The following is a 15,099-nucleotide window of genomic DNA, read 5'->3' on the forward strand; positions in this document are numbered from 1 at the left end:
TGCTCCCTCCGAATCTGGTCCGAAGCTCACAGGGCTCCTCAGGTACCGTGTCTGGTAGAGGAGGTCTGAGCAGACTCCTCATCTCTGGTACAGTTGATACCCCTGCTTTCAGCATCTCTTCATTCTCAAGCCCAGAAGTTCTGATACTAAAGGCTGAATATTTAAGAGCTGAGGTTTCCACACCCTTTTAATTATATGCATGTGATTGCATATTTCTGCATTTCTTCTTGGTTCTATTCCTCTAGTTCAACTATAATTGACTAAACTTCATTTAAGGAAGAAATCTTTACAAAAAATGGCGGTAAAGGTATGGGGAGTGAGGCTAATGAAAGTCTTATTAGCCATTTCCGATTTATGAAATCACAATAGGGACTTGACTTCATTTAATAGCATGGAGTGAAGAAACTACCTTGATCTTTCTTCAAAATTTGCCATTCAAGCCAAAAAAAAAAAAAAAAAAGCTTAAGCTGTAGTTTTAAAAAGTACACTTATTGAAATATGTCAAATGAGTAAAAAGCCTGTGAAAGCTAACAATAGAGAAAGAGAGGTCCTACTTCTTTCCTTGCAACCTCAACGTACACAGGCGCATGCACAGAGGCGGTCTGCTACATCTAACGTCCTTGATAGCACAGCCATGTGATTTCACATGCACACTTTGCCCAAAGTGCAACTTGGATTCAAAGAGAAAGAGGCAAAGTAAGGAGCGTGCCAAGTTTTGAGAGATGCATGAACAAAGCCTATGTTCCCTTGTGGCCTTGTTTATCTCATCTTTCTCACCTCCTATATTCAACAACTTTAAAAAAAAAGCACAAAAGAAAATTGAACACAAACTACAAATAAATGCTCAACCACCATCTAGAGGTAACCTATTCATTTTCTTCACAACACATGCACAAAAGTAAAATCATCACCTATGTTGGCATAACTTAGAGCTATACTTCAGTGACATCAATTACACAGTTAAACACTTGCGCATCAGTTACAGTTGTCCCACAATAACTTCTAAAATTGTGGCAGGCTTGTGCCCTTCCACTTCCTCACTGTTCTTAAATGTTAAAAACTCACAAAATTGACTTTTGCTCTTGCCAGCCCCCCAGAAATGTTCCATCCATAAACGGTACCACTATGATGATTCCCTCATTTCCGAAACTCTTCCTGACTCTGGCTGCCATTGCAACAGCCTCCCTTGGTTTCCCTCTGACTAATTTAAATATCAGCCCCTGTAGGGACGTCTCCGTCCACCCTGTAACTGCTCCCCTGCTCTGGAATTCCGCCCCTGGGTCTATTTTTCTTATCTTCCTAGGTCACCACATCTACTCGATAATCATGTTTCTTATACGATGTCCAATCCTCCATCTAGAAATTCCATCTGGGTTTCAAAATATAACTTTGCTATTCATTCAAAGAATGACTAAGGTAGAAAGGAAATTTCAATGCCTGATCTCCAAATTACAGATGCAGAACATTATGTAATAAGCCAGATATGATATAAACCAGATTTAATATTATATAATGAACCAGATATAATGTGAACTGTAAGGGTTTCACTCATCAACATTTCAGATATGAAATTCAGCAAATTGTTTGACTTCTCTTTTAATGAGTCATAGAAATAAGGGCTCCTTTCTTCCCACAAACAAAAAAAATTCAGTTTTTTCACCTACATAGTTTTCTAAAATTACATGTTTTTGATCCTAAAACCACACTGAATGGAAAAAGCAAGACTCATTTTTATTCACCGTTAAGAGTGGGGTGAGCTTACGGGTCCTCTGATATGTTACTACAGGAATGTGAGTTCAGTCAAAGGACTGTTTAGGAATCAGTGAGTAGATTTTCCACTCGAAGTCATGAGGACCTGAAAATTTGGAAATGACAACCGCTTTGATTTATGAATCTATTTCATATTATGTTTCAGGTTCTGTTTCAATCTTCATTATATTCAATGATTAAATAGTGTTGTCCCATCTAAAAAAAAGAGCTGTACTTAACGTTTAATTATATTCCAGCATGTCTCATTCATTTAAAATATCATTAATGACACTTGACCAACCTATAAAAGCCGTAGCCTAACAGAGGACAAAGTGGCACTTGGCCTCCGTCTCATGCCACGTCAGGCTCTACAGGAATTCCTGAAGAGCAAGAATTGTCCCAAAGCACTGCCTGACACAAACCTGACCTACGGACGAGATGGAACACTCAACAATAAAATGTTCTGAGCAGTGAATGCATGGAAATAATTGTAAGTTTCAAAGATTTCAAATAGTCAGACTTTTAATAGATTTCTTCTCTTTATACAAATTGTTTCTTTAATATCTCCTGAAATTTTTCATCCCTGCTTAACTCAAAGGAATATAGGAAAAGGCAATGAGATAATATTCGTAAAGTGTTTTTTTTTTAATTTAATTTTTTTCCATCACCATTTATCCCTTCTAGGCTCCTTGGAAAAAAATGATGTTAAGTATCCAGAGGAATTTATACATCTTATAAAACACAGCATATAATCTTTTGAAGATCTGAAAAACATCAATATATTTTGTTTTTGGATGCCATATTTTGACAAACCAAATAAACACCAGGTTGAACTGTATTCATAGCAGAGTTAAAACTTAGAAGGATACTTAAGTTTCTATTGCAAAAAAAGTATCACAATTTTAAAGTCTTTATAAATATGAGCTATTTTAACCAGTATCTATTATATTTACTGTCATTAAAGAAAAATGGTAATAATGAGTATTATTCACAAAATAGCATGTGTATTATTCACAAAATAGCATGTTTAGCAAATTGCTAGTCTCTCATAACTGTATGACTCATGACTAAACATAACTTGTTTTTCTAGGATGTCAATCCCTTTTAACCCAATGTGTATACTTTTTAAAACAAATGCCTTCCCCCCTCTGCTGAAAAGGGAGGGAAACGCAAAATATCTCTGTAGGATTTACCTTGAACAATAAATCGTTCCATGTTTTCTTTGAAGGGCTGGATGTGCTCCGTTGAGGATACCTGGTACACTTTCCCCGCTTCCACCTCACAGGCTGAAATCAGAGAGACGTTGTTTAGAACGCCGTTGAAGGAGCATTAAAACAATTTTAAAACCTCATTCGCTAACGTCAGCATTATCTTGTTAACCACAATAATTGACATATGTTCTACATATATAATGGAAACCTCCAAATACTGACATGAGAAGCCTATAATCAAGACTTCATTTGAGGGGATTGTAAAAAAAAAAAATTCTTAAGAATCTGTGACTCCAGCTTGGTCATTTCCAAAACGCGTCAACTTGGGTGAGTTTCTTAACCTCTGAGCTTCGGTCTCATCTGGAGAGTGGGCGTGACCCTGGCACCTGACTCAGCGTCATTAAGAGGATCAAACCAGTTAACAGATGGAAAGCGTTCAAATAGTGCCTGGCACACAATAAAGCAGCATGTCGTTATTTATCATCGTCATCTGACTTCTAATACAAGTTTATCCCCAGTGAAAAGTCCGTATTTCTGAAAAATAACAACTATGGTGCTAATGTTAGGATAGCAACCGATAAATACGGAGCCTCCATTCCAAGTCAGAACTTTTCGCCTGGTATTTAACTTAATATTTAGAATAAGTCAGTGAAGGGGACATTATGACCCCATTACAGCTGAAGAAATGAAGTCTCAAAGGGGACACCAATTTGCTCAAGGGTCCACAGACACTAGGTAGCAGATATAAAAGTGGAATCCCGACCTGACACCAAAGTTTATACTCTTCCCAGACCTGCGCCATCGTAAATGCCTTGGTAGCCTACAGATCTCACTGGGGTTAATTAAGAAGCATGACTAAGAAAATTTCTGAAAATTTTTGTCAGGCTAAGCAAGCAACCTCAGCCTGAAAAAAAAAATAATTCAAAATTGAAACGCATATATTTGAACGACACAACTTAGGACAGATGCATACATGTCTGACCCAGGTAAACACTCTCCCTGCAGTTCTTAAGGTAAGCCTGCCAATTCCTCAAAGAACTTTTGTCACTGCACTCTTTAAAATGTTCTTTATCTTATAAATACACATTTCCCTTTGCTTTCCCCTCCAGATCATTAGTGCATCGAAGCAGGCGAATACAGGAGGGTTGTATTTTGTTAACTCATATTCTCCCCATCAAATGGAAAACACAGGTAGGTAGCGTAACATTTAAAACCAGTCACGCACACCTAGGGTTCTCTCCCCGCGTCTTCCCTGCTCTCCCTCGCTTCTGAGCAATTTCTCACTCGCTCGTGACTGTGCAACCCATATCTCTAGCCCAGGTACTTCACAGCTTCAGAGTCACATGTCAAACTTCTGCAGGTATCCGACACTCAGTGTTTTCAGCCCAGAACTCATTGTAGACTTCTCTAGACTTGCTACCCACCATGATTCTATTCTCCCTCGTTGGTGGTACTGTCCTCTCACTTAAATAACTCAAACCGAACCAGGAGCATTATTTTTGACTCCCTCTCCTTATCCCAACTTCCTGTTGCTATCACCTCCTACCTGCGTCCTAGGTCTGCCTAGCCCCTCCGTACCTGCTCTATTCTGGTACACGGTCCCTCATTGTTTTTACTGGGGCTACTGTTAAAACCTCTTCACTGGGCTTCCTATCTCCATTCTCCACAGATCGCTGCTTCTTCTCAAAGCTTGAAAAGCCATCCCGAAGAGATGTGAGCACTTAATGTAAAACTGTTCAACAACCTCTACCCAATCGGCCGCATCCTGAACACAGGAACCATTTCAAAGCCTTTATACAAAGTATAGCACTTTCCACAATCTAGAGCTCAGCAAACTTTCGAATCACCTACTCCTACTCCTGATACACTTTGCAGACTCAGTGCAAGATCTCATCTCCATACCCTTGTTCATGGAGTCTCCTCTACTAGAGTGCTTTCCTTACCCCACCCTTTAACGCACCAACTCCCACTAGTACGTCATGACTCGGGTGTAACTGCCCCTAAAAAGCATCCCCCCTTTTTCTCTTTCCCTGCCACCTGTCTCCAGGAAGGAGTGGGTGTCTCTCCTTCATGATCCCACAGCATCGTGTGCATGTAGAATTAAATATATTATTGATTTTTATGTGCCAAGGACTCTATATGAATATTTTACATGCGTTCGTCCAGCCAACGCTCAAAAAACCCTTTGAAGTACATTAGTAACATTGATCTTGCTTTACAGCAGAGAAAAACGAAGTACAAAGAGACCGGCCAAGTTACAAAGTACATAAGTTGAGGAGATGGGACTGAGTATCAGCCACCACACTGTTTTAAAGTCAATTGTAATTGTGTCTTCTGTCCCACGAGACTGAGCAACTTAGAGAGGCAGTCTAATTCTCATTTGAATTCCTAGTGCCTGAATTTGTGTTGTTGGATGGGTTAGTGGCTGGATAAATAGCTACTGAAGTAGAAATAGCATTCCAGATTTTGGAATCTAACAGATACGGTTTAAATTCCAATTTGCTCACCCACTGAATGACCCTTATGATTTGGGGTTAACTATCAAACCTACTGGGGTCTTAGTTTTCTCATCTAACAGGTTTAATAAAATCTCTAACATTAGTGTGACTATTAGCTAAACTAGGTGGAAAACCCTTGAAACCAAACTTGGATATATAAGTAGAGGCATAAAAAAAAGACTATTGCTGTTATTGTTTGTATAAAACCAGGTATAGTTTAGCTTAGAGAAGACGAAGATGAAATCATAGGGCTGCTTTCAAAGAGCTGAACCGTGGTCCCATTGGCAAGGGAGTGTGGACTTCACTCCAGGTTGATTCCAAGGAAGGCGGAAGCTAAACCAGCACAAGGTAGACGGAGAGATTTCCATCCTAAGGACAGGGAATGGCTAATGTTTAGGGAATTCCCACAGCGAAGTTACCAGCCTTGTGAGGTGGTGAGCACTTCATCACCAGTACCGTTTGGAAAAGTGGGGGCTACTTGTCAGAAACATGGTAAAGAGAAGGACCGATGAGAAGACACTAGCAATCAGCTTCCCTTGACATATATCGCTTACGACAGCCTTGTGAAGTTGGAAACACCGCATTTATTGATGTCTGTAGATGTATTATGAAGCTATATCTAATGATACCTTAATTTGGGGAGTTTTCTAAAAGTATACACATTAGTATATAAGAGGGGACAAGTTGCATCCATTAAAGGAGATAGGGCAGATTTATCAGCCCTTCTATCATTTCAGTGAGTTATTTCTGGCAAAATCAGATGAAGAAATATTCCCAAAAGTCTTTGAGTAGTTTCTCATTGCTAACCAATCTATTCCTGTAGAGATAGATACTATCTACTGCATGTAAGGCATTGTTCTAGACACTGTGACTACCGCTATGAACAGAGTGTTGTGAAAAATGCCTGTCCTCAGAGAGCTTGCCTTGTTCCACATAGTTTTTAATTATTTTTTAGTCCCAATGAGAAAAGGAAAATACAAGTAGCCCAGTGTCTAAGAGCTTCGGTCAGCATGGGGCACGGGGAAGAATCTTGAACCTTGTCTGATTTTCAAGCCTTAAAAGCCTGAGATGAGAAAGATGACTATTGTGACCATTAGTGACAATTGTTTAACTTGCCACTTTTTGTTAGAAAATGGAAGTAATAACTGTCTTTTTCTTCATGATGCTACGCTGTGCCTGGAGGTCTATGAAGCTATAAGAACACCCTGACACCAGCCACGCGCAGAAGTTTATCTAATGGATCTGGCGCCTCAAAGGACGGCTTCGCTGGCTAAGAAAGCAGAGTTGGATCGCAGACTAACCGTGACAAAGTCTTCTCAAATGTGCCAAAATTTCCCTAGGTCTTCATTTTTGCTCAGTAACTTTTAAACAAAAAATATACAGCAGATTAAAAAAAAAGTATACTCAAATATTTTTATTGAGGAAAAATTATATTTTAAATTAAATTTCACTTAATTTTATACATGTCCTTGACCCATTCATATAAACTGCATTCTTAATATAAATGCAAGCAAAAACTATTTTTTCTATTTCTTCCATCTGTTCTCTTTTACTTATAGATTGTTGTGTACACAGGGTAGGGGGTGAACCAAATAGAATTTTAGATCGATAAAAACTCTCAGGTCATTTACTGGCAACCATATCTTATTCCATCCTTCTTCCAGAAGGCCACACAAGGTGCTTGTCACATGTCTCATTGTTTCTAGTGAAACCCATTCACATCTCTGCCAGGCAGCTTTTTCCTTACTGAGCTGCTCTAATTATTATAATTCTCAACTATAAAATGAGCAGAAATACCTCTCTCTTTCACTCTCTCTCTCTCTCTCTCCAGTGTACTCTTGTAGAATGACGTTATCTGGAGTTTGCTTTTAAAATATTTCAGCTAGATTAACACAGTTACTTGTATAATTAAAAAGGAAAAAAAAAAAGTCCACCACAGGCAGTTTGGATCTTTAGTGAGTCACAAAATTCCACTCTCTTTGAGGACAAAGGAGGACCCTCATCTTTATTTACTCATTCCACTTTTTTTTTTCTAGTACTTAGAACATTCCCTGGCAGGCAACAGGCATTCAACAATTATCAGTGGAATGAATGGAAAAACGAATTGGATTTTCCTGTCAATGTGAACTTTTTATTAATTTGGAAAATATCATATACATTGAAATTCCCTCATGTTTTATGCACGCTATTCACCCACCTAACATAGCCTTACTGTGTGTCATCAACTGTTGAACTTGGACTTGTCCATCCATACACAACTATCACAGCAACGTTCAACTATCCCCGTAAGCCAGGAGGGTTGAACTTTGTGTCTCCCTATTCTACAAAACATGTGGGAATGAAATAGAGTAAAAGGAAAAATTTCAATAAAATAGACCTGGATTCGAGTCTGGTTCTACTAGCAGCGATGTGATCTTGAGCTCGTCCTTAAATTACTTGAGGCCCAACTTCCTCGACTAGATACTGGGGTGATGAAGGCAGGACACCTGAGCGTTAAGTGCTGAGCTGATAAGAAGCTCCAAAAGAATGATCGCTGTCAATGACATTATCTTACTGCGCTTATTTGTTGATGTGTATTTATCTCTGATTATGATTTGCATTCCCTAATGTCAAGGGCTGTCCATTCACCTCTGTGTGCTGAGTGTTCAAAATACAGAGGAGGCACAAAGCCACTGGGTGAGGAGAGAAAGTACTTTCAACTCTGCCAGGGACCATGACCCTCCTTAATCAGGATCAAAGCTGCCAATGGTGGGCCACATATAATACCACGTAAATCTTAAGCCCGAGTGCACCAAATCCCAATACAAATTACTAAAGCTTTTCACTGTGATATATCATCTGTACAATTATTTGTGGATGGCTTTTGCTTTATTTGCATTTAGAAGGCAATGCCTATTGCATAACTATAAAAACAAAAGGTAAAGTTCTAGAGTTTGTATATACTAATATATGTATACTTCTTATATATACTTATATATTCAAATAATATATATAAATATGCTGAATAAGGAAATTTATAAAATTGGACCTCATTCTTCTCTTAACTTGTCGTGCATCTTGGTGTATAACATCATCCTGGCTATTACTTATCACCTTCAAAATTGGTACATGACCATGTGAATTTTATTTAAATAAATACCAAACACTATAATCTCACGAACTTGAAGGGTTATTTAGTAATACTATTAAAAACATAGTGTAAGATAAGAGTTCCTGGAAAATTGCATTACAGTTAAATCCAAATATTTTTTAAAAAATCTGTTAAATGCTGTTGGCATAACTGAGTCATTCCAATCATCTAGGCTTTTGTTTAAAGACCTTCCTAATCCAAAAAGATTTTTGTATTGTGTCCGAGGGCTAACATTGGAAAGCATGAGTTAGGGCCCCAAATTAAAAGGAAACTCTAGCCAGAGGATAGGAAGAATAAAATTTTCTCTCGTGTTCCCACTGGAAAGTGGGTTCCAATGTTTGGTGTAATTTGGAAAGGTACTGGCATTTACACTCTAACTTTTAACGTGTTTTCATGTACCTCTACAAACCCTCACTTGGGAAGGACGCCTTTACCAACGTCTCTTACACAGCACGCTCACCCAGGTAGCATGGCTGGGGAGGAGTCCTGTCAGCTGACTATGGAAGAATCAGTAGGCGTTTGCTAACTGAAAATGAAAAAAGTAACTGTAGGACCTCAGTCATGGAGGATGAAACATTCGTATGGAGATGAGCTACAAATGGCTTTACTCCATAGTGACTGTGTATTATATATTTGAAGACTATGATTTCATGTGATAACTTGCTTATACTGGGTCTCTGTGAGAAATTTTATCTTACGGCTTTGAATGAATCTACTTTGGCTATTGCACTAAAAAAGTTTCTTTGCACAGTGTACTTTGTAACACAATCATGAATTTATAAAATAAGTCTTAACTCAAAATGTCAGAACTAATCATCTTTAATTGACTATGTTTTTTTTTTTCAAGGAAGTTGGGTCAGAAAAGTACACAATTAGTGAACATTAGAACGTACAACTTTATTTTTTTTCTAGAGGGAATAAATGGCATCAAATCTTAGAAAATCAACTTGATTTTCTTCTCATTAACTCTCCCATCCATAAGACAAAGTTAGTATTGAATTTAATGAAAAGTCTAAGAATCCTGAGAAATGTTCATTTGAACCCAGTACATGCACAATGCATATTGGTGTGTAGGAGGGAAACAATAATGAGATGAAAGATACTGGAAGCCTATTAACTTTGGACGAAAAATATCACAAATGGAAACATTTTTTCCAAAGCTGATATAAAGAAATGTAAGCATCTCAAAGAGAAAAACATTACAGTAGCCCACACAGTGTTGACTACATAGAAATTATGAAGTGATACAATTTTTTAAAGAACTACTTACATATTACCTCGTACACAGAAAAATTTAAATAATTACTTTATACCACCCTTACTACCCCTAAAAATTAGAAACATATGTTTAGTTCTTTCCATCTCCTTTATTTCCCTCCCTCTGGGTCAAAATCATTATTACCTTTCATTTAAGTTCCTTCCTAGGTCTCCCAAATTCTATGCTTGTCAGAGAAATATTTTCAAAACATAAATCATCATCACTCCAGTTCCCTAAATATGATTCTTCAGTGGCTGGATACTGCATTTAGAATAAAATGTAACCTCCTTACAAGGTGTGTAAACTTTACAGTAAATGTCAGCTCTCTCATCTCATACCGAAATGTCGCAGAATACAGGAGCATTTAGACTTTTGTTCTGCCTGGAGTGCATCCCTGCCCACCCTTCATACACACACACACACACACACACCCATTCATCTAGAGTCTTCATACACACACACACACACACACACACACACACACACCCCATTCATCTAGAATCTTCCTGCCCAGCACAACTAAGTGGGCTTTCAGGATCTAGTTGGTACATAGCCCTATGGTTTTATCGCTTATCTAGTCCCCAGCACTCAACCTGTATTTGAGTCACATAAGATTGCTCACAATTCCAAGAACGCACTCTCCTTACACCACTGAACTGGATAATTTGCCAGCTAAAGTTTCCTCCAATAAATTTTTTCACCGGTAAAGTATTCATACGTCATGACTCCATTCTAACGGTAATTCTAACTAAAGCATCGGGCTTACTACATTATAGTGTAATTATCTGTTTGTATGTTTTTCCCTCCAAGTATCAAGCAAAATATCTTGACAATAAAAGGTGCTCAACAAATGTCAATTCTGAGGTCTGCTGCCTTGAAGGACGACACGTATTTGGCTGAACCTTTCTGACTTAAACACCAGGCTCAGCACTTTAGAGACATGCTCGATGCATAATAAATCCCAATAAGGAAAAGTACATGCATTGAAAATGTAGCTCCACTGTTTCAGATGAGAATATGAGTATAATGAAAATTTGATAGATTACTTGTAAAAATGTACATTACAGCGCTAGCGAGGTAGCTCAGTTATTTAGAGCATCATCCTGACACGGCAAGGGTATGGATTCGATCCCTGGTCAGAGCACATATAAGAATCAACCCGTGAATGCATAAATAAATGGAAAAACAAATTGATGTTTCTCCCTCCCTTCCTCTCCTTCTACAATGAATAAATAAAAAAATTTGAATGTGCATTACATGAGATAGATATACATAATGTAATACAAGACAGGCTCATGTAGAAGTCCCACAGAAAAGAAAAAATAGAGCTTGACAAGAATGATTCTATTAGTACTCCTTCCGCTCTTTCATAAGCCATGCTAAAATGCACTGACTTTGAAAGATTCTTGTTCATACTACCTATTTTCTAATTAGACTATATCTTAGAATATGAATTTTTAAATTGTATCACTTTCATGCTAAGGATGACCTTGGATTTTTAGTAGGGAATACTACTAAATAATATTTATTTAGAAATAACTTTAATAGAAAATGGACTGTGGAACTCACTGTAAGTGGGTGAAGCATAGCAAAAGGTGTATCAAAATTATGGGTATGGGAGCTTTTCCAGATGATACGCATGTACAATTCTGACCTTAGCTATGAATTCTGCTGTAATGAGCCAAATCTTGTACATGAATATTTTGTATCCCTCAGATGTAAACCTGAGAAACCCCTGTCCCCATGGGTCAATACATGGTCAAAGTCCGAATAGTAGCAACACTGGTAACTTTGCTCATGTTCTTTCCCATGCCTGAAATTCTTCTTTCTTTCTCCTGGACAGAACTTAACTGATCTTTCAAAGTCCAATTTAAAGATAACTTTCCAAATATGGTTAATCATTACCTCCTCTGTGTTTCTAGATAATCTTATTTACATAACTAAAAAACACTTGTTATACCATATAGTGGGTATATATTTATTCATACATACAACCACTGGTCTCCTTATTAGTCTATGAGCTATAAGGGAGGAGTCTATGTTTTAATTTTTTATTTTCTAGTGATTTGATAAATGTCGGTTGAATGATAATTAAATGTTATATTATAATATCTCTGATTCTTTACTAACCTAAATGTCATATGTTTTATTATTTTATTCTATCTTATGAGATAACCAACCCATTAAATTCCTAAGTTGCCTTTCTAGAAAGCATTTGGGTACTCAATATTGAGAATCTGGAAAAAAGAAAGTTCACTGCCTCTAATCCAGTAATTATAATTCTAAAAATCTATATTAAGGAAATAGTAAGAACTATAGTAAAAAGGTTATAATAAGGGTGTTCAACACAATATTTCTGAAGAGTAGGAAAACTGGGAAGATTTGTTTCTTACAACAATCAAGTTATTCATTAAATTATGGCATAATCATAAGAGATTATTATGAAACCATCTTAAATGTTTTAAAATTATATTAAGAGACCTGGGATATGTTATTAAAATTTTAAGTGGGGAAAATATATAACATATAAAAGTGAATACAGATGTCCAGGCAACTGGAATGATACAGTAATCAATAGGTCGAGACTTCCTTCTGTTGTTGAAAACACGTAACAATGAACAAGGACACACACACAAAAAAACCAAACAGACACAGTATACTTTGAAACAATTCTCACCTCCTTGGACCAGAAATAGAAGAGAAGCCCAAGTTAATAAACAGTGCCGAAGTGAGAGATAACCGGAGCGTGCGTATGGAGGAGCGGTAACAATCTTGGCTTATGCGGAGGCCTTCGATGGGAGAGTTCGCAAGGCAGAGAACGCAACCAGTCTCACCACTGAAAACTCAGCGTTGACATGGGCTCCCCAAGCCATGAAAGAGGGGAAAACACAGCGACAGCCAGAGCGCGGCTGTGTGCCAGGGCAGCAAGAGCAGGCAAACGCAGATATCCAGGCAAGATCTGAGCCGCGTCCTTCACCAACGTGAAGACTGACCCCGCGACAAACCTCCTATGTCCACAGGGCAGGAGCCCTGGGCTGCTGATCGAGGATTTGGTTCTGGCCAAAGGCAGGCCAAGTCAACGAGATTGAAAAATCAAGAAAGGGAAGGATTTGGGGGGTTAGGAGAAAGGAGAGAACAAAAGACAGATTGATAGATGGTTTCTGTCACAGCTCATAAACTCTTTAATGGTAACACAAAAACAATCATGGACAATACAGAAATGATTGGGTATGTATGGCTCTGTTACAACTGAACTTTATTTACAAAAGGAAGCCTTGCCCTGGCTGGTGTGGCTCAGTGGATTGAGGGTCGGCCTGCCAACCAAAGGGTCGCGGGTTCAAGTCCCAGTCAGGGCACATGCCTGGGTTGCAGGCCAGGTCCCCAGTAGGAGGTGTGCAAGAGGTAACCACACATTGATGTTTCTTTCCCTCTCTTTCTCGCTCCCTTCTCATCTCTAAAAATAAATAAATAAAATCTTTAAAAAACACGGGAGGCCTCATTTAGCCCATAGGCTGTCATTTTCTAACTTAATCAACATTCTAATACCACGAAGAAAACTAATGAGTAGAATGACAGCTTATAAGTAGTACCAAATAAAAGATAGATTCATTTCAGATGAAACAAAAACTATAGGAAATCCAAAAGGGACTTTAATATATTTTCATAAACATCCAAAAGATAAAGGAAAAATAATACGCAAAATAAGAACAAACATTAATTTAACGGTAAACATAGTACAGTAAAAAACATATTAAAAACCTTGGAAACAAAAAAAATTATCATGATTTAAAAACAGTTGTATTGACAATATAAACACCAGATTGGACAGAATTAAAGAGAGAATTAATGAACTAGAAGGCAATGTTGAAGAATGTATGAGGATTATAGCAAAAAGGGGTGGATTTTTAAATATGAAAGAGAAGTTAGGAGACATGGAGAGTTAGGCTAAGCAGCTTTCATGTACATCCAAAATGAGTTTCAGAAAAAGAGGAGAAAAGTAATGAATACATGAACAGATAATTACTGAGAATTCTTAAGACATTAAAAGACACTAGTTTTCAAGTTGGAAGTTCTTACTAAGTACACTGAAAAGTAATACATACATACATACATACTAAACATATTAAAGCAAAGCCAAAGATAGATAAAAATAATTTTAAAAATTATAAGTCACCAAAAAGAGAAGAGAGATCGTAAGGGAGTAACAATTAGATTGAAAACAGACGTATCAGCAATAAGAGATGGCAGAACATAAAGAAGTTCTCTTCAAAATACTAATAAAAAATAAGCTGACCTAGAATACTTTACCCAGCAAAATAATCATTCAAAAATGAGGGGGAAATTTTTTTCAGTCATTTTTGGACTAACAGTTTAACATGCACCAACCCCCACTGAGGCAACAACTAAGTGAGAAGGGCAATAGGATGTAACGATGTTAGCATAAGGATTGATTCAATACACTGACAAACGCTATTGCCTAACGATTATAAAACGGTAATTTTTAAAAGAAAAATGACAGGACTATCACTATAAGAAAGATGAAAGGTAGTTTCATTATTAGTTAGAATGTTCTATAACATCTATCTTATTTGGGAGATAAATATGTGAAATAAATGTATAGCATGTTATAAAATTAGATAAATTACCAAAAATATATAAACATATAAAGACCAGACAACAAATGAATAGAAACACTATCTATAGCTTCCAAAATATATTAGAGGTGTCAGGGAGAGAATACTGAACAATTTGTCAAGACAAAAAAAAGTAAATGAAAGAAGATGATGCAAATGTAGATAAATTAAGTTACCCAACTATAAAGCAGAGAATATATGAACAAAAATTACAAAAACTATATACATTATGGTTCCAATGGTATAATTCATACATGTGCAACACACACACACACACTCCAGATAAAAATATAGCAAAATATTAAGGTTATTTATCACTGGACTGTAGGATTATAAATATATTTTTTACACTGTGGTTTTCAGTATTCTCTAATTTTCCATGCTGAACTGATATGCATTTTTAAATTATAATAAAAAGTTATTTTAATAGAAGCTATTCAGTGCATTTGAAGTGAGTTTATAACACCAGTTTTCTTTCCTCAAACAAAAAAAATAAACATCAGAAATTTGCAAATTGTGAAAAATAAGAGGCCTAACCACATATAAATCAATACAAGCAATTCTAAAGACTTGGTTTCCGCATATATCTCATATCTCTGGATACTGACATTACTTCAAC

The 15,099-nt window shown here is 37.1% G+C and overlaps 1 protein-coding gene across 2 annotated transcripts in view; it reads right to left on the reverse strand.

Moving 5' to 3' along the window:
- FMN2 (formin 2) overlaps positions 1 to 15,099 on the reverse strand; it is a 269,775-nt gene that overhangs the window by 86,508 nt on the left and 168,168 nt on the right. Inside the window, exon 14 of one of the 2 annotated variants that reach the window (XM_054576716.1) lies at positions 2,943 to 3,035. The exons of the other annotated variant lie outside the window; for it this stretch is intronic. Within the exon in view, the coding sequence (XP_054432691.1) occupies positions 2,943 to 3,035 (93 nt within the window). The remainder of the gene's footprint in view (positions 1 to 2,942; positions 3,036 to 15,099) is intronic. 2 annotated transcript variants of the gene reach the window in all.

This window comes from Pteronotus mesoamericanus, unplaced genomic scaffold, assembly GCF_021234165.1.
Source record: "Pteronotus mesoamericanus isolate MK-2021 breed Mesoamerican mustached bat unplaced genomic scaffold, CSHL_Meso_final contig_347, whole genome shotgun sequence".
In the NCBI taxonomy this organism is placed as follows: Eukaryota; Metazoa; Chordata; class Mammalia; order Chiroptera; family Mormoopidae; genus Pteronotus; species Pteronotus mesoamericanus.